Source organism: Eschrichtius robustus, chromosome 20, assembly GCF_028021215.1.
Source record: "Eschrichtius robustus isolate mEscRob2 chromosome 20, mEscRob2.pri, whole genome shotgun sequence".
Classification (NCBI taxonomy): Eukaryota; Metazoa; Chordata; class Mammalia; order Artiodactyla; family Eschrichtiidae; genus Eschrichtius; species Eschrichtius robustus.
This window is the reverse complement of record NC_090843.1, coordinates 7,947,678-7,970,273: the sequence shown is the minus strand read 5'-3', so window position 1 is coordinate 7,970,273 and position 22,596 is coordinate 7,947,678. Positions and strand designations below refer to the sequence as shown.

General features: G+C 45.1%; 1 protein-coding gene across 2 annotated transcripts in view; it reads left to right on the top strand.

Annotated features, from left to right (window-relative positions):
• The window catches only part of RNF157 (ring finger protein 157), a 78,748-nt gene that overhangs the window by 39,706 nt on the left and 16,446 nt on the right, over positions 1 to 22,596 (top strand). For both annotated transcript variants that reach the window (XM_068531092.1, XM_068531091.1), the window contains exons 3-11: positions 11,101 to 11,189; positions 17,253 to 17,399; positions 17,852 to 17,969; positions 18,430 to 18,496; positions 18,802 to 18,845; positions 19,460 to 19,507; positions 21,431 to 21,502; positions 21,998 to 22,157; positions 22,291 to 22,403. In XM_068531092.1, the coding sequence (XP_068387193.1) occupies positions 11,101 to 11,189; positions 17,253 to 17,399; positions 17,852 to 17,969; positions 18,430 to 18,496; positions 18,802 to 18,845; positions 19,460 to 19,507; positions 21,431 to 21,502; positions 21,998 to 22,157; positions 22,291 to 22,403 (858 nt within the window). The remainder of the gene's footprint in view (positions 1 to 11,100; positions 11,190 to 17,252; positions 17,400 to 17,851; positions 17,970 to 18,429; positions 18,497 to 18,801; positions 18,846 to 19,459; positions 19,508 to 21,430; positions 21,503 to 21,997; positions 22,158 to 22,290; positions 22,404 to 22,596) is intronic.

The window sequence follows — 22,596 nt, the reverse complement described above, 5'->3', positions numbered from 1 at the left end:
TTAGTAGAGCACAGCAATTTGTGTAAAATTGCACAACCACTAATACAAGGGCCAAGACCTACACCTTCCACTTTGGGATCCTTTGCTCTCCATTTCCTCTCAGCACTTCTCTTGCTGAACTTTTTTTTTTTTTTTTAAATACTTAACAGAAGAATTGCAAAGGTAGTAGGGAATTCCCATATTCCCTCCACCCAGCTATCTCTGATGTTAACGTCTTACACAACCATGGAGCATTTATCCAAACTAAAAATTAGCATAGGTACATTACTATTTTTCAAAACTACAGATTTTATTAGGACTACACCGGTGTTTCCACTAATGTCTTTTTTTAGTCCCAGTTACCTTTGGTTGTCATGTCTCCTTTGTTTCTTCCAATCTTTAACAGTTTCTCAGTTTTTCCTTGTTTTTCATGACCGTGACAGTTTTGAGATATACTAGTTAGATATTTTGTAGAACTCCCATCAGTTTGGGTTTTCTGATGTTTTCTTGTGATTAGACTAGGGTTATGGATTTGCGGAAAGAATACCACAGAGGTAAGTACCCTTATTACATCATATCAGAGGCACATAACAGTTCATGACACATTCCCAGTGATGGCAACCTTAATCACTTAGTGAAGGTGGTGTGTGTCAGGTTTACCCACTACAAATCTTTCTTTTTCCATAATTTATTTGTTTAGAAGCCAGTCACTAAATCCTCTTGCTGAACTTTTGACTTCCCACTTAATCCTGGGGCTGTGCTTTCTTGGCGGATTATTAAGAAGTGCTTAAAGAATCTTTGAATTGGCCAGGCTGAGAATTATAAACCTAGGAGCCAGACTAACTGTGTTAGGAGATATGACCATGTATTGCTTCTTGGGAAATTATTATCTGTTGTGCCGTCTTTGTTTTGCACTACGTTTAAACTTGGAACTTGGCTCTTTTTAGTCTCAGAAAGCTTATGGTTAATGCTACGACACCTGTTTTTTTCTTGATGAACTGGAATCACTTCTGACAAGCCTGGAAAGATGATCAGAAGCCCAGGGTCTTAATAGCATGCAGGAAATCAGTAAAAAGAGGAAGAGCCATAGAGAAATGTTTGCTGAGAATAGGAAAATTGGAGGTGTTGAAGGATGTGGTTAAAGACGTGAAGATTTACAAGGATGGACTGAGAGGTGATAGATGACTGGTGGAGGGACATAGAGATGTCAGGTAGGAGGTCAAGGAAGGGATGAGGATGGAACACAGGATGAGAGAGAAGCCAGTGACGTGACTCAACCTTGGGATTGGACTCTGTGCATGATATATTGTAAATATTTGTATTTTGTCTCTGAGATTCACCATCTAGAACATAAGAGTTATACTTCTAGCTCTAGATTTCATTACAGGCAGACTTTAAGTGAGCTTAGACTTTAATATATTTAATATATATTTAATATGTAAGCCAAAGAAATTAGTTCAGTTGGTTTATATAACCTTGGCTACTCACTGCTATTTTTTTAATTTATTTTCGGCTGCGTTGGGTCTTTGTTGCTGCGCGTGGGCTTCCTCTAGTTGTGGCGAGCGGGGGCTACTCTTCATTGCGGTGCGTGGGCTTCTCATTGCGGTGGCTTCTCTTGTTGCAGAGCACAGGCTCTAGGCACGCGGGCTTCAGCAGTTGTGGCGTGTGGGCTCAGTAGCTGTGGCTCACAGGCTCTAGAGCGCAGGCTCAGTAGTTGTGGTGCACAGCCTTAGCTGCTCCCTGACATGTGGGATCTTCCCGGACCAGGGCTCAAACCCGTTTCCCCCGTACAGGCAGGCGGATTCTTAACCACTGCACGACCAGGGAAGTCCTGCGCACTGCTATTAAGGAGTGAGTGAAGAATAATCAGCTCTCAAGACTTTTGGAAGCTTAGCAGGGCAAAGTGAAACAGATTGGTACCTTGTTAAATTAGCTGCAAATTACAGATCTTTTTTTTCCTTAAATATTTATTTATTTATTTTTGGCTGAGTCAGGTCTTAGTTGTGGCACGCGGGATCTTTCATTGCGGCGTGTGGGCTTCTCTCTAGTTGTGGCGCGTTGGCTCTGGAGTTGTGGGGTGCTGGCTTAGTTGCCCCACAGCATGTGGAATCCTAGTTCCCCGACCAGGGATCGAACCCCCGTCCCCTGCATTGGAAGGTGGATTCTTAACCACTGGACCACCAGGGAAGTCCCTACAGATCTTAACATTAACAATTTAGAAATTAAAAGTATCATACATATGCTATAGGTTTTTATTTTATGCTATTTTGTTCTAATTATGCGGGGTTTCCATATCTCATGATGAGCTAACCAAAATAAAATCTCATTAGGGTTTTTGAGTTACTAATGGCCTTCTTCCTAGGCCTAGGGCTGTATCTGCAAATAGGTAGCTTAGCCAAAGAAACTGACCTTACCTGGGCTTAGAATTCTGTATTTGATTGGCTTATAAACTTAACTGTTTCTGTATTTCATACTATTCTTTTTCTGAAGCTGAGATTCCTAACATAGCAGACTTCAGAGCATATTTTTTTTAAGATTTATTTTTTTATTTATTTATTTAATTTATTTTTGGCTGCATTGGGTCTCAGTTGCGGCACGCGGGATCTTCGTTGAGGCGTGCGGGCTTCTCTCTAGTTGTGGCGTGTGGGTTTTTCTCTTCTCTAGTTGTGGTGCACGGGTTCCAGAGCACGTGGGCTCTGTAGTTTGCAGCACGTGGGCTCTGTAGTTTGCGGCACGTGGGCTCTAGTTGAGGCGCGTGAGCTCAGTAGTTGTGGCGCATGGGCTTAGTTGCCCCGTGGCATGTGGGATCTTAGTTCCCTGACCAGGAATCGAACCCCCGTCCCCTGCATTGTAAGGTGGATTCTTTACCGCTGGACCACCAGGGAAGTCCCTCAGAGCACATTTCCTTCCAGAAATATGAGAGATGGAGACTTGAAACTCTTGTAATTGATCTTGGCTCTTACAGAGATAGTTTTAGGGGCAGTGTATTTCAGGAGGGGCACAGGTGGGCAGCTTGGAGTTTTTCAACTTGAAGACCAGCTTACAGTTTTTAGTTTTTAAAATATAGACTGGGGAAGACTTCTGTCCACTTGCTCTTCTTAATAACTGGCCTACTGAAAACGCCTCTGTTAAATAAAATGACTGGAAAACTAATATTTGGTGGCATTAGAACATTCATATGCTTCTTTGGAAAAAAAATATATGTTGTGTATTTTTTTTTTAATTTAAAAAATTTTTTTTAACATTTTTATTGGAGTATAATTGCTTTACAATGGTGTGTTTCTGCTTTATTGTTGTGTATTTTAGAATACCTGTTTTGGCTGATACTGGTGCTTTGGGCATATTCTTTACCTACAGTATTAAGCATCTCAAAATCTCTTACTTAAAACTGGATTCTTATTTGTGAGCTGGGTTACCAGTCTCCTGACCAGATGAAATCTGGAAGTCAGGCATCTAGAATGGGGTGCTGGTCTGAAAGGAGTCGTTTCTCTGACCATTAGTCATTATTTACCAACTTGCTGGAGGGAAAAGATGACAGTGTCTGCTTTACTAAAAACACTTTTTTCCCTTTTAACTCTCCTTAAAATTAGCTGGTGTTAGGCAGAACCCTTTGTATCTAAAAGCAGCTCATCTTCAGAAAGATACTTTTATTGTAGAAGCACAGGATGATTGGGTAGTGTTTTATCCCGATGGGAGGGGCTTTCAGTCAGGGGAACAGGAAGTTGAGTAGGTTTCACTTGTCATCAAAGCAGCACACATAGCCCTGGAGGTGCATTTGATGTCAGAGTGTACGCAACCTGTTACCCGGTCTGAGTACCCCTGAACAATATGAGTCAAGACCCAAACCATAAGTAGAGGGAGAAAATGGGTCTGTGATGGTTGTTAACAGAGACCAGGGCGATTTTGTGATGGGTGCTTTTCTCTGCAGTGGATCTTTCATGCTCTTGTTACCAAAGAGAACTGGTTAACTGGGCATACTCGTAGTAGGGTTTAAATATTTTGGAAAGATCAACCTTAGAGGTGATGTCATATAGCCAGGACATTGGTCCCGTGTGCGCCCTGCCAGGGGACCCAGCGGAGGAGTTAACAGACTATAAATAGACTGCCATCTTGGATGGATTCCTTTGGTAACCAAACCTGAACACAGAGCATCTTTGAGTTAAGGTCATCATGTGACACCCTCGTGGTATCTCCCTCACATCTTTGATTTGAGTGAAAAAAATGTCTTTTCACATCTTGTCAGCTTTGTGGTCACCAGTCTTTCTACACGGGTGATTGACTCCCCACGAGGATTGGATGGAAAATTAGTGAAAAGGGGTTTTACTGCTGTAAATATAGCTCATTGATGTTTTGGTGGACAGCAGGCACAATACAGTCTGTCCCAGGGCTACAGCTGGTTAAATAGGCAAATTTGTATTCATTTCACATCATTCAACCAGAGTAAACTGTTCTCCCTGATGTGGATCTAAGAAAATGTTATAAAGTATCACAAGTCTAAATATATCCACTGGTAAGTCTTGGACGCACTACATAGCTGAAAAGAGGGGAAGTAGAGAAAGCTGAGAAAATAACCAGGCATCAAATAAAAAGGAACTGAATTTTAAATATAAAAACCCTAAAATCTATAAAAGCAAGAGCTTATGTAAATGAGTGCTGTAAATGAGCTATTCATATGATCCCAGATGTTGATTTCCATATTAACTATTATTTATTTCTCTGACACAAATATTACATGACTGCAATGTGTAAAATGAGTACTTTTCTCTTTTAGTCATAAATTGCCTAAAAATAATTTCCTTTCTCTTCAGAGGCAGATTTTTGGCATTTGGGGCTTTTTTCTTAAGTAAAAACTGCATTAGGTCATATTCGTTTGTTTTTCTTTTGCATACCCCCCCTCCTTTTTCCTATTAAGTTTCCTTTCAGGGAATGTTTATTGCATCATTATTTGTAATATTGAAAACTGGAAGCAGAGCAAGTGTTCATTGGTAAAGGATTAGTGAATACATGATGGTCTGAGGTAGACGTCTCTAAAAAGGAACCAGGGATCCTTGGAGACATGATCAATTCCAGGGAGGGGACAGAAAAACACAACATGAACCTGGAATATCTTGTGGTGCCGGAAAGTAAGGAAGTGCTCAAAAAGTGATGGGGCAAGTCAAAAGGACACAGGAGCCAACTGAGGGAGTTCCCAGTGGCCAAATCCAGGATGCTATGTGTGTATATGATCAGGCCTGAATTTAATAGCAAATGTTATCAAACTATGTACCTTAAAAAAAAACTTTTTATTGAAATTAATTATTTATTTTAATGAATGGATTATAGTCCCTTTTACAGACTACTGGGAATTACCCATAATTTACAACTGAAGTAAGATCCTTTAATCTCGTATGCACTGGGACCATATTTTCTACAACAAAAATGTGAGTGCAATCATAGGGGGAAGTTTAACAAAATACTTGAAATTAGAATGGTTAGAAAATCTAAGATACATGGGTGATATATACATACATATATATGTGTGTATATGAATATATACGTATGTGTACCCCGCCACACACACACACACACACACACACACACACACACACACACATCCATATCCGGTCTATCTAAACCGGCAGTTCCACATTTGGCCACCAAGTGGCACTTTGCTGGTGTAAGGAAAACGAACAAGGAAACTGACGAACACCAGGATAAAAGGTCAAAGAGGCGCTAGCTCTGTATTCATACGAGCCTTGATCGCCAACCCCCTGGGGTCCATTGAAAGAGTTCCTCTGGCTGAGTGGGTACTATACTCCCATCCTGGGCTTGAGGTGTTTGGGATTTAAACTATTCTGAGATTTAGGCTTATTTCAGTGCGGACACAAGCAGGCCGGTCCTGGGCTGGGGCGGGGCGGCGCTGCTGGTACCTGAGTGCAGGGCGCCAGATGCAAGCTCTGTTGTGGGCCCCTTACAGGTGGAACTAAGAGAGGCGTGCCTGGTCCATCACCGAATCCAGGCTAGCAAAGCGCTCAGGGTATAGTGAACGTGTTGAATGAATTGGTAGATGTCTTTGTTCTTTGAAAATAATGTAGAGGAGAAACCACCGTGCTTTAGGAATATCTATCAGTAACACATATTGGAGCATCTTGGGCAGAAGGTAAACAGTGATGAACATCTCCCCTGCTTCTGCTGGCAGTGTTCTCTGACGTCACACCCTGAATGTACCTTTGTATCTTCTACAGGTGCTGTTAGCTCTTACAGACAAAAGGAATTTGTCATGCAGTGCTCCAAGAAAGCTTTCCTCTGAGAAGACCTTAGATACTCCTGTTAAAATTTAAAAGGAGTGTGGCATTAGGTATGCTTTTGTATGTACTGCTGCGTAAGCATAAGGGTGTAATCCAGAGAGTTTCGACCAGCCTCTAGAACCTGAACAGGATTCGGTACCTTTTGCAGTGATCGTTTAACGTTCAGACTCTCTCTACACTCTACTCAGGTACCTGGAACACTCCTGGGATCAGAACAACGTATAGCCTTGCCCTGCTGTAGCCAAGGCAGCTGCAGGACAAACAGCGTGGCTTTTGGATTCAAATCCTGGTTCTGGGTTCAAATCCTGATTCTGCTACTCATAGCCCTGAGACCTTGAATAATTACGTGAATCTTTTGAGTCTCAGTTTCTTTATCTGCAAAATGGGGGTGTTAATACTGATATTCTTCATTTATCCAGTCAGCCAACATATTTCTTGAGGTCCTCCTTCATTTCAGACTCTCCTCCAAGAGCTTACAGTCTGGTGGGCATGGCCGACATGTCTATTAGTGTTTAGAATATTAAGTAAGAATGTATCTAAACCAGAACTCCATGGTAGTGATGATAGCACAGGACATGTGAATGCATTTGCTGCCACTGGACCGTGTGCTTAAAAATGGTTAAGGTGATACATTTCATGTTATGTATATTGTATAAATTAAATAAAGTAAAATGAAAATAAAGTCTAAAGAACCCAGCATGATGCCCGGCCCATAGTAAGTTCTCAGTAAACGTTTCCCTATGTTCTCTTTTTTCATGGATGGGCGTTGGCAAGCTGTCATTGCAACAGTTACCCAAATTTTACCCCATTAAGAGGGCTTTCTTCTGGCAGCATTTCTGCTTAGGTGAATAGAGTGGCGGGACCTGAGCCTTAATTCTCTGTCAACACATTGCTGACCCAGCAGGTCTGGGCCACAAGTCCCTGAGCAGACCCGATTTCGTTCTTTGCACACTAGTCTTTATAAGCCCGTATTCATTATGAAAAGTGAAAGAGAATTCTGGAAGCTGTTTTTAAGGTCCTTCATAAGGTGGTGAGAGTTTATTTACTCCAGGATGTTGTCTGAGAAACGGGAAGACGTCTCCTAAGCCCATACTGAGCTTGAGGCAAGAAGTGAGGATACGGCTTGCAGAAGACCTGTGGGTCCTCCTCCATCTGTGCGCCTGGCGGCATGTTGTGTGCAAGACAGAAAAGGCCACTTCTTCCCGTTTACTGGCCTAGTTGTGCCAGGGAGCTTGCATCTGAGAAAAATAAATTCTGTCTGATCTTTCTTGTCATCACTCAGTCCCTAATGAGGTACAACTGGGGCTGAGAAAATTACGGTTCCAAGGTCATAAGAAAGCAAGTGGAAACTGTGGATGTGAACTGAGAAACGGTTATTGATGCTGTTCTGAGCACAGTGGATGACCGGTGAGCGGCTCCTTCAGGGCGGTGCTTGGACCCGAGTCCGTCCTGACCTTCATCTCCTTCGGTCCCAGGAAGGTGTTACTTTGCTTTCATGTCACACGTATCTGTTAGCATAGTAGTGAAATCTCTGGTCTTGAATTGAACTAAGATACTTTTTTTTGCTCTAAATATAATACAGTAATGGTGCGTGTGTTAAAGAGGTACTGTAGGCAAACAAAAAAGTTTATCAGTGCCTTGCTAAGAAAAAAGAATGAACAAAGACATAGGTTAGTGTTTTCAGATCTTTTAATAACTGGTACTTCAATCCCTTCGTCATCTCTAGGTTAAGCAGCTGTATCCAGGAGCATCTTAGAGAAAGATGGGGGTAGCATGTGTTCAAACCTCAACTCTTCTCCCTAAAACTTGTGGGACTTTGGAAGGTGTTACTGAACCTGTTGCTATGTCAACGTCCTTATCTGCAAAAAGGGAACAACCATCTCTCCCTCACAGGATTGTTCCAAGGATAACTAAGATAATGTATGTAAAGAGCTTAGCATAGTGCCTGGCACCTAGTAAGTGCTCAATAAATGATCATTTTAAAAGCGAAGATCACGAAGAAGCTTAGAGTCACGGTGTGCTAACCTGGCCTAGAGAGGTAGGGGAGGCGACTCTAAGAGCAGAGTATTTTCTTTAGCTTGCCTCTGTTCCTGCTGTTTCCTCTGTCTTCCCTGTCATCTCTGAATTTACAAATTATGTTTATCCTTCAAGATCCCAGATCAAATACCACCTCCTCCATGAAGCCTTCCGGATTACCTCAGCCAGAAGCGATCACTTCCTTTATCGTTGCCCTTTTTGTGGCATTTCTGTTTAGTGTTACAGTTATTTGTGTAACTATATCATCCTCCTTATAATGCTGCTTCCTGAAAGAGCAGTACCTTATCTTTTCCACTTTAAGTCTCTCTTTACACCCAGCACTGAGTGTTGCCGGTAGACTCTGATTGGGTACGTGAACGGCCACTAAGGCAGAAGCTTTGGTAGGTAAGAGCCTACAAACAGGATTAGTTTCTCCTAAACAGATTTTCAATGGTTTTCTTTTGGCGGGGCAGAGGGTAAAGAGCTAAAAATGTAAGTGTGGATTTATTATACTATAAGGATAGTTTATATATATAAACAATTGATCCCACGGATGCCTTTCCCTGAGCGGTGAATAACTTGTGTTCCATTGCCAGTTACCATCAAATGTAATATTCTAAATGGAAGATGAGGAACACTAACTTCCCCCCCCCTTCCTTTTGTTTTTCTTTTTTTTTTTTGCGGGGGTGGGGAGGATATAGAGGGGAAAGGGCAAAGAGTGAAGGGAAAACCTCTATTTTTTTTTGAACTCAGGTAGGAGTTAAGGATAACTCCCAAGTACCCGTGCAAATGAATATGATTAACTTCGCTACTCCAGAAAAAAATTTTAATCCCAAAGTCATTTATTTTGGCTTTAGAATAGACAAGCATTTGTGTTGGGTTTTCCTGCCTAATTACTTTTTGCTTAAGCTTATTTAAAAATTGTTTTAAATTCCTTTAGTGTGACAGCCCAGCGAAGGGGGTCGGGGGGTGTGGAGAAATGGGCCACAGATGGGATCTGAACTAGGATTTCAGCTTTCCTGTATAAAAGCCTCCTGATACGCTGCAAGCAGGAGAGCAAAGTTGGAATCAGCTTTCCGGAGAACAATTTGGCAAAATAGTTTTAAAAGTCTTAAAAATATGCTTACTCTTTGATCCAGTAATTCCACTTCTAGGAATGTCTTAAGGAAATAATCAAAGAGGCACGCAGAAATGTAGGGACAAAGCATTCACCACGACATTTATATCAGGGAAAAAAAAAAAAGTAAAACCAACTGAAAACACTGAATAATGTGGAATTGATTAAAGTAGGCCCCTGTCTCTAATGTGTGTAGTTATATTGTCAAATTATAGGCTTTAAAACATTTGCCACATCTTTCTAAGTGAAAGAGAGACAATAAAATAGTAGGTACAGTTTGAAACAGTGCTGAGAAATGGGGGGGAGGGAGGGAAGGGGGGAGGGAGGGAGGAGGGAGGGGAGGGAGGGAGGAGGTGGGTGGGTGGATGGATGCCTATCCAAAAAGACACATTCTGCAAATGTTAACTTTGGTATCACTGAGTGGTGAAATTATGGCTGATTTTGTACTTTTTTGTGTTTTTCGAGTTTTCTGCTTGAACATGTATTGCTTTGTAATCAGAAAAACCAATTATCATATATTTTAAAAGAATATATGTTTAAGGTGAGAATTCCCTGGAGGTCCAGTGGTTAGGACTCCACACTTACACTGCAGAGGGCCCGGGTTCGATCCTTGGTCGGGGAACTAAGATCCCGCAAGATGCGCTGCATGGCCAAAAAAAAAAAAAAAAAAGAATATATGTTTAAGGTATCAATGAAAAAGTAAAATGTTGCTACACAATACCCACAAAGCAATAATCCGAATGCACAGCTGATAGCTTGGATTAAATGTATTTTCTTAAGGGTCACATTCATACACATGAAGTATCAGGGATCACAGTGAATACACAAAATCAGACGTACCATAGGTTCAATTATGTTTCCCAAGTAAAACAGCAAAAACCTGTGAAGACACAGAGTTTCATGTGGATGTTCTGTTTTCTGAGACCAGCATGAGGGGGTAGACTCTTCAGAGCTAGGAGGACCACGGTTTTGCAAAGCTCCAAACACTAGTAGGTCTTCTGGGAATCATATGTAAAAAATGTTTACTGCCCAAATGACATTATAAGAATAGCGGGAACATTTTAAATCACTCTTAATCTTCTCAAAGCAGTTCCCAATGAAATGTTTTACTGTGTCCCCTTTCTTATCTCCTCATTGTCATCAACTCACAACTCCGAACCCACATGTTTAAACAGGGAAAGAGAGTGAAAGTGTAAGGTAAATGATGGACAACCACAAACCTTTGACGACCCCAAAAGAGCTCTTTGGCTCACGTTTTTTTAAAAAACTCTGCTTTATATGATCAGCTGCGGAGGAAATTTGTTCTTCACTGTTTGCAGGCCTCCACTCTGTACACATGATGGGGTTCTCTTGTGTTTGCAGTTCCTAAATTCCTCAGACACCATGTGGCTTCACTGAAGGAAAATCCTTGCAGGTCTGGCTCCCCGTTGTGTAAGGTCAGGTGGAAAAGCCTTTTGTGATTAACTCGGCCACCGTGTGTCCCTTGGTATTTGGAACTTCAGTGAGAGTTTTTATTAGGTGTCTGCATTTTGAATGCTGACTCACATAAGCTTCATCTAATGGGAAAAGCAGATAAAGGTAGCGCTTTGGACACCAAGTCGGATCCCAGCTCTCCCACTAGCTGTGACCTCGAGCAGGTCCACTTACTATGGTTATCCGTCTTTCTAAACACAGTCTTCTCCCACTTTGTTTCCGACACAGTTTCCTTACGCTGCCCCTCCTCCCCAAGAACCAGTGAAGACTCTGAGAAGCCTGATCAACATCCGAAAGGATACACTAAGACTCGTCAAGTAAGTTCAAGTTCCCAGCCGGCCGGGGCCAGGTTCCAGGGGCCCTTCTTCATGAAGGGGCAGCCAACTCCCCAGGGGACTCACAGAGCAGTTTCTGCCAGACCCAGAGCCCAGCCTCTAGGCCTCCGGGCCGTGGGCTGTTTGCATGAGGGGTCTCCGCACCTAGATTGTTCAGAACTTTCTCTGATAGTCAGTGTTTGGGAAGAACTTTCACTCTCCTGGAAGCTGTCATGATTACCCCGATTTGGTGAACCTTCCAGAAAAAGAACAGTTGGAGGAGAAAGTGAATTCTGCAGATACCTCGACAAGCCTGTGTGAAGATGGGATGTTTGAACTTGGTGCAGGAAATCCTTATTTTATTGCCTATATTTCCTTTTTAATTTATTCTTAATCTCATGTGCCCTTCCTCTGGTGCGCTGGGTTTGTTGTTTAATCACCACTGTCAGTACTAATTATCATCAACATCTGCTGCCTTTGTGCTGTCCCTGAGATAGCACGATTTTTTTTTTTTTCTTTTTTTTTTTTTTGGCTGCATGGCGAGGCTTGTGGGATCTTAGTTCCCTGACTGGGGATTGAACCCGGGCCCCCTGCAGTGGAAGCACGGAGTTCTAACCCTGGACCACCAGGGAAGTCCCAGAGATAATGTGATTTTTAAACAGATGCTGCTCTCCAGATAGCAAGTCTGTCTACTAAGACTCACTGGTTCCCTGGGGAGACAGATTTGGTTAGGGCAAACCAGAGGTCCCACATTTTTCTCAATTGACAAAGGAAGATGACTCGGAGACCATTTTATGCTTGTATAGATCAGGGAGTTTATTTCTCTCTGATCATCTTTTTAAAATATAACCACTTTGGGGACTCTCCTGGCGGTCCAGTGTTTAAGACTTCACCTTCCAATGCAGGGCGTGTGGGTTCGATCCCTGCTTGGGGAGCTAAGATCCCACATGCCTCGAGGCCAAAAAACCAAAACATAAAACAGAAGCAATATGGTAACAAATTCAATAAAGACTTTAAAAATGGTCCACATCAAAAAAAAAAATCTTAAAAAATAAATTTTTAGGAATAAAATATAACCACTTCATTGAGATATAGTTCATATACCATATAGTTCATTCATTTAAAGTGTACAATTCAGTGATTTTTTTTTTTTTAAAGTATTTATTTTTTTATTTGGTTGCACCGGGTCTTAGTTGCGGCAGGCAGGCTCCTTAGTTGTGGCATGCAAACTCTTAATTGCGGCATGTGAACTCTTAGTTGCGGCATGCGTGTGGAATCTAGTTTCCTGAGCGGGGATCAAACCCGGGTCCCCTGCATTGGGATCGTGGAGTCTTATACGCTGCGCCACCAGCGAAGTCCCCCGATTCAGTGATTTTTAGTTATTCACAGAGTTGTGCAACCATCACTACTATCTAATTTTAGAACATTTTCATCACCCGGAAAAGAAACCCGATACTCATTATTACCCGATACTCATTATTAATCATCCCCCATTTCCCCCCGAAACCCCTCTTCCCGGCCTAAGCAACCACTAACCTGTTTTCTGTCTCAGTTTTTTAATATTTTATTTGTCCCTGAGGTTTTCAACTGCCTCCGGGGTCAACCCTGGGGACGGCGCAGCCAAGGGGAAACTCTTTTGCTGCAGAAGAGTCTGCAGCCGGGCGTCCCCCCTCCACCGGGGAGTTCCTGCCGCAGCAGGATAGATGGAGGCTACTGAGGCCTCGGGAGCCTGCCAGCTGTCAGCTGCTCCGGCCACTTGTTTCTCTCATCACATATGGTCTGCTCGCCTATTTGATGGAGACGGATTCAGGGGTCTGAGCCCCCTTGAGGTCCTGGCCTCGGACGTGGCAGCCTGGCTGCAGCTCTAGAATAAAATGAGGCAACTGCTCTGAGCTTCTGGTTCTCACCTGTAAAATAGTGAACCAACCTTACCTTTCATGGCTGTTGTCAAAATTAAAGGGGATAATGAAAGGGAAAGCACCTGGTGATCAATAAATGTTAAGATGAAGGGTGAATTTTGATTTTGTTTTTTCTGAGATGGGACTAAAGTAAATTCTGATTCTCAGATTTCCAGGTAAAGATGGAGCATTGAACATGCCTCTCCAAACCCCACTAAACAATAATGAGTATTTTTAAACAGCACAAATCCACAAAAATTGGGAGAGTGGGAAAGGAGCAACGGAACGGCAACAAAATTTTAGAGGCTGCGGCTTCCCTGGTGGTGCAATGGTTAAGAATCTGCCTGCCAATGCAGGAGACATGGGTTCGAGCCCTGGTCCGGGAGGATCCCACATGCCCCAGAACAGCTAAGCCTGTGCGCCACAACTACTGAGCCTGCGCTCTAGAGCCTTCGAGCCACAGCTACTGAAGTCCGCGTGCCTAGAGCCCATGCTCCGCAACAAGAGAAGCCACCGCAATGAGAAGCCCACACCCCGCGACGAAGAGTAGCCCCCACTCGCCGCAACTAGAGAAAGCCCGTGTGCAGCAACAAAGACCCAACGCAGCCAAAAATAAATAAATTAATTAATTAATTTAAAAAAAAATTTTAGAGGCTGGAAACAGGTGGTGAATGTTAAATGACTTACTAAACCTGAGAAATCAGGATCCTGAGCAAACAGAAGGAAAAGCTGAGAATCACCAGTTTGTACTATGGTTTCCCCCAGAAGGCTCAGGAATTGGCAGTTCCAGGTACCTCTGGACATCTTGGGGGTGGGGGGGCTAAAAGGAGGGGGGTTAGTGGAAAGTCTGCTTGAGAGGTATTCAGATCCTCCCTCCCTTAGACTACACAGCCAGAACTGTCCTCCCACACCCTGGCAAAAGGCTAGCAGAGGACGCTCACTGGAAAAGTTCAAACAAAGAATCTCTGGGGCTTCCCTGGTGGCGCAGTGGTTGAGAATCTGCCTGCCAATGCAGGGGACACGGGTTCGAGCCCTGGTCCGGGAAGATCCCACATGCCACGGAGCAACTAGGCCCGTGAGCCACAATTACTGAGCCTGCGCGTCTGGAGCCTGTGCTCCGCAACAAGAGAAGCCGCGATGATGAGAGGCCGGCGCACCGCGATGAAGAGTGGCCCCCACTTGCCACAACTAGAGAAAGCCCTCGCACAGAAACGAAGACCCAACACAGCCAAAAATAAATAAATAAATAAAAAATAAAAATAAAGGCATTCCTTTAAAAAAAAAAAAAAAAAAGAATCTCTGGACTTGGGGGACCGAGGCCCAGCTAAGGGCTGGACTCAGTACTGAAATCAGGGCGTTAAGTGAATTCAGAAACGTTGGATGCTGAGCCTTCCAGCCTGCCCCCCAACCCCAACTCTAAGCCCAGAATGCCAGCAGCCCGGCCATTGTTAGAAGAGAGGAAAACTGTTCTTTGGACAATCAGACCCCCCCAGGTGGGAAGACCAAAGAGACTGGCTTTGGAGATTCCTCACCAGACCCAGATGAGTCCCCAGGGAAGCCTAGCGTCCCCAAGCCCCACCATGCACTCAGTTCCAATCAGGATTTTATTTTTTTGGGCCGCGTGCCATGCGGGATCTTAGTTCCTTGACCAGGGATCGAACCCATGCACCCTGTAGCGGAAGCGTGGAGTCCTAACCGCTGGACCACCAGGGAAGTCCCCATGGACCACAATTAGGGGGTTTAAATGTCTTAGTATGAGCAGACAACCAAAGATTCTCAGACGTATAAGGAACGCCTATCATATGAAAGACAATTGTAAAACAAGCCAACAGGGGAAAAAAGTGGAAATAAAAACTATGCAGGAAAAAAAAAAAAAAAACTATGCAGGAAGAGGAAACCTTGATTTGTAGCCTCAGAGACATAGAGAAGATACTGCCTTCTTATTTCACAGACACAGTGACACAAAGCATTTAGCAAACAAACAAGGCTCTCAGAGCTTAAAAACATAGAAATGAAAAAATCAATAGAATGTCGGAAGAAAAGTTGAAATGTTCTAGGAAGTGGAGCATAAAGGCAAAGATATGGAAAACAGAAGAGGAAAGATACGAAGAATATAAGGTCCGTTTAGAGGGTCCAACAGCCAACTAATGGCTCTAGAAAGAGAGAATGGAGACTATAGAAGGAAGGAATCACCGATGACGTACATAATTTAAGAGTTTCTACAAAGGTCCACCGAGTGCCCAGCCCAATCGATGACGAAAGCGACCCTGGGAGCTAAAAGATAATGCAGCAATGCTCTGAAATGACTTTTTTAAAGTATTTATAATCCAGAATTCTTTACTCAGCCAGACTTTTTTTTTTTTTTTTTTTTTTTGGCCTCGTGGCTTGCAGGATCTTAGTTCCCCAACCAGGGATTGAACCCTCATCCTCAGCAGTGAAAGCACAGAGTCCTAACCACTGGACCACCAGGGAATTCCCTCAGCCAGACTTTCAATGAAGTGTGATTGTATAATAGAATCTCTCGAAAAGTTTATCCCTCCAACACACCCCTTTTCAGGAAGCTACTGGAAGTTGTGCTCCAGCAAAATGAAAGCGTAACCCAAGAAAGAGGAAGCCGGGAGGTGCAGGAAGCATGCGATTCTCCGGGAGAGAGGCAACAGGGACACACAGGGAGATGGGACAGGGAGATTCCAGGGCGGCGGCCATGTGCAGGGACGGAGGGATCAGGGTCCAGATGGAGCAGGTCAGAAGGACGCTCCATAAGCGTCCTGCCCAAAAAGACAAGGTGCGTAGAATACCTGGTACGTCTGAACGTTGAGATGTAGACAGCCAAAGAGTTTGAATTTGAATTAGTGACTAGTGCATAAGAGACTAAGCAACTGAAAAAAAAAGCAAAATGAGCACAAGCTCTAAGAAAAACTTACGCAGGAAAGGAAAAATAATTAGAGATTACCCTGTGGCTGAACTGTGAATAATGTTGATGGACTCACAGTCGTATAGACGAAGATGTACTGAGCTAACAAAATCATGGTGTATCACGTGGTGGAAGGGGTGTCCCTATATGGAGCAGAGTGAGGAAAGAGAAAGTCTCATTTCCGTAGTAGGAAGTCAGTAGATAATGCCTAAAACTGAAAAATTAACATGCAGATAAACGCCAGAATGGTCAGCTACAGAGGTAAAGGCGGTTTTCTCTAAAGAAGAGGAAAGGGCTTCCCTGGTGGCGCAGTGGTTAAGAATCTGCCTGCCAATGCAGGAAACACGGGTTCGAGCCCTGGTCTGGGAAGATCCCACATGCCACGGAGCAACTGAGCCCGTGAGCCACAAGTACTGAGCCTGCGCATCTGGAGCCTGTGCTCTGCAACGGGAGAGGCCGCGACAGTGAGAGACCCGCGCCTGGCGATGAAGAGTGGCCCCCGCTCACCACAACTGGAGAAAGCCCTCGCACAGAAACGAAGACCCAAAACAGCCAAAAATAAATAAATAAATTAATTAATTAATTAAAAAAAAAAAACTTCCTATTTAAAAAAAAAAGAAGAGGAAAAGGGACAGAAAGAGACCTGCTGGGTTTTTGTCACGAGCCTTGTGGAAACTATTTAAACTATGTGATTAGTAACTTTGACTAAAATTAAAAACTTTTTTTTTTTAAAAGCCTGGCAAGTGCACAAGGATGTTCACTGTGGCACCGTGAAATATCAGAAATCGCCTAAATGCCCCCTGATAGTGGTAACCACGTGCTCTGCCATCATTCAAAATGAGGAAGGAAAGTGTATGATCACGGAGGGAAGCCCACAATATGTTCAGTTAAAAAAAGAAAACGGGGACTTCCCTGATGGCGCAGTGGATAAGACTCCTCGCTCCCAATGCAGGGGGCCTGGGTTCAATCCCTGGCCAGGGAACTAGATCCCACATGCATGCCACAACTAAGGAGCCCTCGAGCCACAACTAAGACCTGGTGCAACCAAATAAATAAATATTACAAAAAAAAGAAAAAGAAAAGAAGGAAATTCCCTGGCAGTCCAGTGGTTAGGACTCTGCACTTCCACTGCAGGGGGCATGGTTCCATCCCTGGTCAGGGAACTAAGATCCCACAAAAAAAAGAAAAGAAAAAAGATTACTTTTAAAATATTAATTTGCTACCCCGAAATGCTGAGTCTTTGTGGTTTTCTAGATGTGCCGAGGAAGTGAAGACCCCGGGGGAAGAGGCCGGCAGAGCAAAAGTCCACTACAACGTGGAGTTCACCTTTGACACGGATGCTCGGGTGGCCATCACCATCTATTATCAGGCCACCGAAGAGTTCCAGAATGGGATTGCCAGGTAAGAACAAAGGACCAGGGGAGCCACGTCCTTCCGAGACAGGTTAGGGTCTGTGCCTGACGTGCTCACCTGTGGAGGAAAACATTCTTTTTCTACACCCAGGTGAGAGCTGGTTCCTGAATTTGGATTTTCTTCTACACAGCCTTACTTTTTCGCCTTTCCCCTTCAAACTATGTCATCTTGGTACAGTGACGGATATCAGCATAGTCCTTCAGGTCATCATGATGCTGTTAAAAATCTATTAAGCGACCTTTCTGTGGATATGAGGGTGGAAAAGATAACTTTAATAGCATTACCAAGCAAGGGCAAAGGAAACAGATTATAAAGAAGATCTTTTCTTCTCTTTTCTCTTCCACTCTATACTGAGAACCTGTTGATAACTGAGAACAGGCATGAGACAGAGGAAACCGTCAGATAGTAACTTTTGCTTTGCTTCCCACTTTGATCAACAGCTACATCCCCAAAGACAACAGCCTGCAGTCAGAGACGGTGCACTACAAGCGTGGGGTGTGCCAGCAGTTCTGCCTGCCCTCCCACACCGTGGACCCCTCCGAGTGGGCTGAAGAGGAGGTGAGCTGCCGGCTGGCAGAGGGGACCGGCCGCTGGGAGAAAGTGCAGGGCAGGTTCTGCCCACAGACCCACAGGGCGTGGGAGCTACTCAGGACCCTGGCCAGCAGCAAAGGATAGGCCCGGGTACTCGAAGGCCATGCTCCCCTTCAGCCTTGTAACGTCTTCATGCCCTGGGAAGGATACATCTAGTTTTTCCATCCCAAAGTAGCCCATTAACCCAGGATATTTTGAGAAAGCCATGCCCAAAGGAAAGACCTGCAGGTTAGAAGCCTTTACATCTATGAGATTTTTTACAAAGAGACTGGTGGCCTTCAATGCTACGGACTTAGGTCGTTACCAGGTTGATGGATGAGGAACAGAGATGAGGTCCAGTCTTCCTGACGGGACCTCCCTTTCTGACGGATTACTGTGCCCTTTAAATGTGTTAAGTCCCTTTTTTTTTTTTTTCCTTTTCTTTCAGCTTGGCTTTGACCTGGACAGAGAGGTTTACCCGTTAGTGGTCCATGCTGTGGTGGATGAAGGAGACGGTACGTGTGCTTCCTGTCTTCTTTGGCTGCACACGCGCCCGTATGTAGCGTGCAGGCCTGGCAGCGGCTGCGGCCTCAGAACAACACGCCTCCCCCATGGGTATCAGGCAGTTCCCACATCCCCACGCACTCCTGCTCCCACGCTCCTCGGGCAACGAGAGTCCTATTGGGTGACGTAACCTGCCCCTTCCCGTGACAGCCAGAGGGTTCGTTTTGCCAGACTGTGGGACCCGGGGAAGGTGAGTGGAATCGAGGTGTGTTGTTGGCTTTCTTCTTCTTCATCCATGTGCCTTTATTTGTTTCAGAGTATTTTGGCCATTGCCACGTCCTGCTGGGCACTTTTGAAAAGGTCAGTGGGTAATGTTATAGGGCCTCACTTTGGTACATGTTGCTCTGTCTTTCCTGTGAGGACACGTGGAGCCCTGTTCGCTGGCTGCCTGGGCTCGGCAGAGTGGGTCCGGCTCGGAGGCTGTGCAGGGAGCTGGGGGAAGCACCACACCGGGGGCTACGCCACCAACTTGCTGCATGACCTTCAACTCCTTAGGCCTCATTTCCTCTTCTTTTTTTTTCCTTAATATTTATTTACTTATTTATTGGCTGCGTTGGGTCTTATTTATGGCACTCAGGATCTTCGCTGTGGTGCCAGGGCTTCTCTCTAGTTGTAGTGCACGGGCTCAGTAGTTGCGGCGCTCGGGCTTAGTTGCCCCACGGCATGTGGGATCTTAGTTCCCTGACCGATTCTTAACCACTGGACCGCCAGGGAAGTCCATCGTTTCCTCTTCTTAAAGCAGAAGGGCTAGACTATGTGCTTGAAGACCCTTCCCGTATGAGGAGTCTGTCATTCCACACTGGCAGGGTGTGGGGGGCTGGGGGGGCCTCCAGGAGGTGTGTAATTGAGAGAAGTAACAAAAGAACAGCTGATCCTCGTTGCCCTCCTTCATAACTGTCGTATTTTCGCTCCAGCACACAGATGGGACTTTCTGTGTCAAGCCCCTCAAACAGAAACAAGTAGTAAGTATTCGAGGGCCAGGGACTGTTGGTGTATCCCCTTCTCTCTCTCCACTCTTTTGCTAAAGCACTCTTCTTTCCCTTCCACCACCACCCCCCTTTTTTTAAATCAAAGAAGAAAAGCAAACAGGGAATGCTTTTCTGTGTTGGAAACTACTTGGGTGGCCTGAAAGGAATACTGATTTTTGGTGTCTCTGTTGTTCCAGAATTGTTGGTGGTGAGGCAGCCATTATCTGAGCAGAGGACTTTAGAAAATGAAAGGACAAGATTTATCTCCTGAGTTTAGGTTTAGGGAGAATGTTTTTATTTAAAATGCCAGGGTGAGAAACATTTCCAGCTAAAGGATAAAAGTATTGGGGTCCAGTTCAAGGCCAGTTGGAGCTCTTGGCTTAATTTATCCCAACATTCCTTTTCTCACATTCCAAGTTTGCTGACCATCTGCCCCCTTCCAGAATGATCAGCAAGTTATGCATATGTCTGCTGGAAGTCCTAACCCCCGCTGTGTGCCAGCACTTTCCTTCCATTCTTACAGAGGCAGGAGGAGGGTCATGGAAGACAAGGAGGGGAAAGGTGTCAGTGGCATTGCCAAGGGAAGGTGGGTCATCACACGGAGGTTGTGGAGCAGTCGGGTGGGGGGCAGGGTAGGCCTCGGGTTGAGATGCAAAGAAAGGCCCCCCCCGCAGATGGGTGACAGATACCTGAAATTCTACATCATTTATTCTTTCAGGTATTAAGTGCTCTCCACCCTTAATGAGGTCAATAGTAGTCAGTAATGCTTTAGTATGAATTTGTTGATAATGTCCTTTCCAATATAATCACTGCATTAAAGCAAGTTTTAAGAGAGGCAGAGGAGATAACAGATCCTGAGCCCAGGGTACGGCCTGGAAAGGCCTGGCCTCAGTGAGTTGCCTCATGGGAAGGCCTGGTTCTCCAGGACTCCTGGATGGGATGGAAAGGCTAGGGTAGCTCAAGGGAAATGGTTTATCTCTTCTTCTATTGCTAGATTGGCATCAGCAACAGCCTTGTTGTCTTGTCAGACTGGAGAGTGGGATGGGAAATTGGTGAGAGGCTGGGCCTTAGGGGCGGGGATCACTGGGACAGGGTGGTGGGCAGGGGAGAGGAGTGGGCAGGCATAAAGAAACAAGGGAGGGGCCAGCTTTGGCACCAACATGGCCCAAGCTAGTGGGAGTCAAACTGGGCATTGAAGTTGAGGTTCTAATGTTTTTCTGGTGTTTTTGGTTTTTTTTGGCTGTGCCTCGGGGCTTGCGGGATCTTAGTTCCCCGACCAGGGGTTGAACCCAGGCCCCCTGGCGGTGAGAACACTGAGTCCTAACCACTGGACTGCCAGGCAGTTCCCAAAGTTGAGGTTTTAAGAAGCAGGGCCAACAGGGGTCATATTTTGCCACGTGTTGGATATGGAGTGGCTCTGTGGCCGGGGAGGGGGCGCAATCGGCCCCTCCTTCAAGGTCCTGCTCTCTCTTTGCTTCTGCATTTTCCCTTCCCCTCTTTTCCTTGCCCATTTCTTCTCTTTCTTTCCCATTCCCATTGCTTCCCCTTTATAATGTCTAAACTTAGCTTTTATTACATAACCAATGCTTCTGACACGTGGTCTTCCATCCTTTTCCTAGTTTCTGCCTTCCTTGACTGTCCGTGATAGCGGCCTGCAGTACAAGTGTTACTGTTGTATTGGCGCACGTTCCCTGTTGGGGATAAGGGCGGGTGAATTAAGCATTTGATTTTCGTTCCCCTCCCCAAGAGAACACATAAGTAAATAAGAGCCTCCTTCACTCTTCTAGGCCTTTGATTTTTTTCATTGTGAATCAGTAGTCCTTGGTTACCGAAGGAGGTTGGGGGGTGGGTGGTGAGTTCCCTCTCATCTCTCGGTAGAACCAGCCTGCCCTTGAACTTTTTCCATCTGCTCTTCAGGTGGATGGGGTCAGCTACCTCCTTCAGGAGATCTATGGAATTGAAAACAAGTACAACACGCAAGAGTCTAAGGCAAGTTCCATCCACAGTTCTGAATGTACTCTTCCCGGGAGGCAGAGTGAGAGCTTCTCTGATCCAGCCAGGATCTAGGAACTTAGCATGCCAAACTCTGGAATCCATTTGGTCCTAGAAGGGTATTTCTTCTTCCTCGTTTCAGATGATTATACTTACATAACTTTGGAAATAAGAATATAGGCTGGTTTGGATCGGTTCTTCGGCAGGGCTCTGCTCACTCAGTTCATTGCTCCCCACTTCCCTGGGTGGCCTCCCGGGCCCCTTCAGCTCCCACTGTCAGACAGGACCAGCTCTCAGCCTCAGAGGATGAGCTTGAGACAAACAGTTGCCAGAAGAAGTGAAACTGAGTGTGCCAGTGCACTTGGTAAACTACCAAGTTCAATGTAGTTTACCAAGTGCATGGTCTCAGCTCTGCAGGCAGGCTGCCTTCTAAAGAAAGTATGCGACGTGAGGGTCTCTGTGACGCTGGCTAAATTTCTGTCCCCCGGCCAGGTGGCTGAGGATGAAGTGAGAGATAACAGTGCCGAGTGTGTGGTGTGTCTCTCGGACGTGCGGGACACCTTGATCCTGCCGTGTCGTCACCTCTGCCTGTGTAACACCTGTGCGGACACCCTGCGCTACCAGGCCAACAACTGCCCCATCTGCCGACTGCGTAAGCCCCGGAGGCCCTGCTGGGTCCCCGAGGTCAGCCCTCGGGGGAGAAGGGGTCGTGGCTTCCGTGCGGGCTCTTGTCCATCCTGAGTCCTGCATCACCGTGTCCTGATGGCCTGTTTTCTTCTTCACAGCCTTCCGGGCACTGCTTCAGATCAGAGCCATGAGGAAGAAACTGGGCCCCCTGTCCCCAACCAGCTTTAACCCCATCCTCTCATCCCAGACATCCGACTCAGAAGAGCATTCAGTAAGTTGGGCTTTTTTCACCTTTTGTCCTTCTTCACGTGACTTTGTGGCAAGTAATTAAACCTTGGCATTCTGAAGTACTGAGTAAGCTGGCCGAGATCACGTTGTGTTAAAAACCAGCCAATAGTACAGTGGAAAATGGGGTTCTGATCATTAAAACCTCCCCTTTCCACCTTGGGGACTCAGCGTCCAGT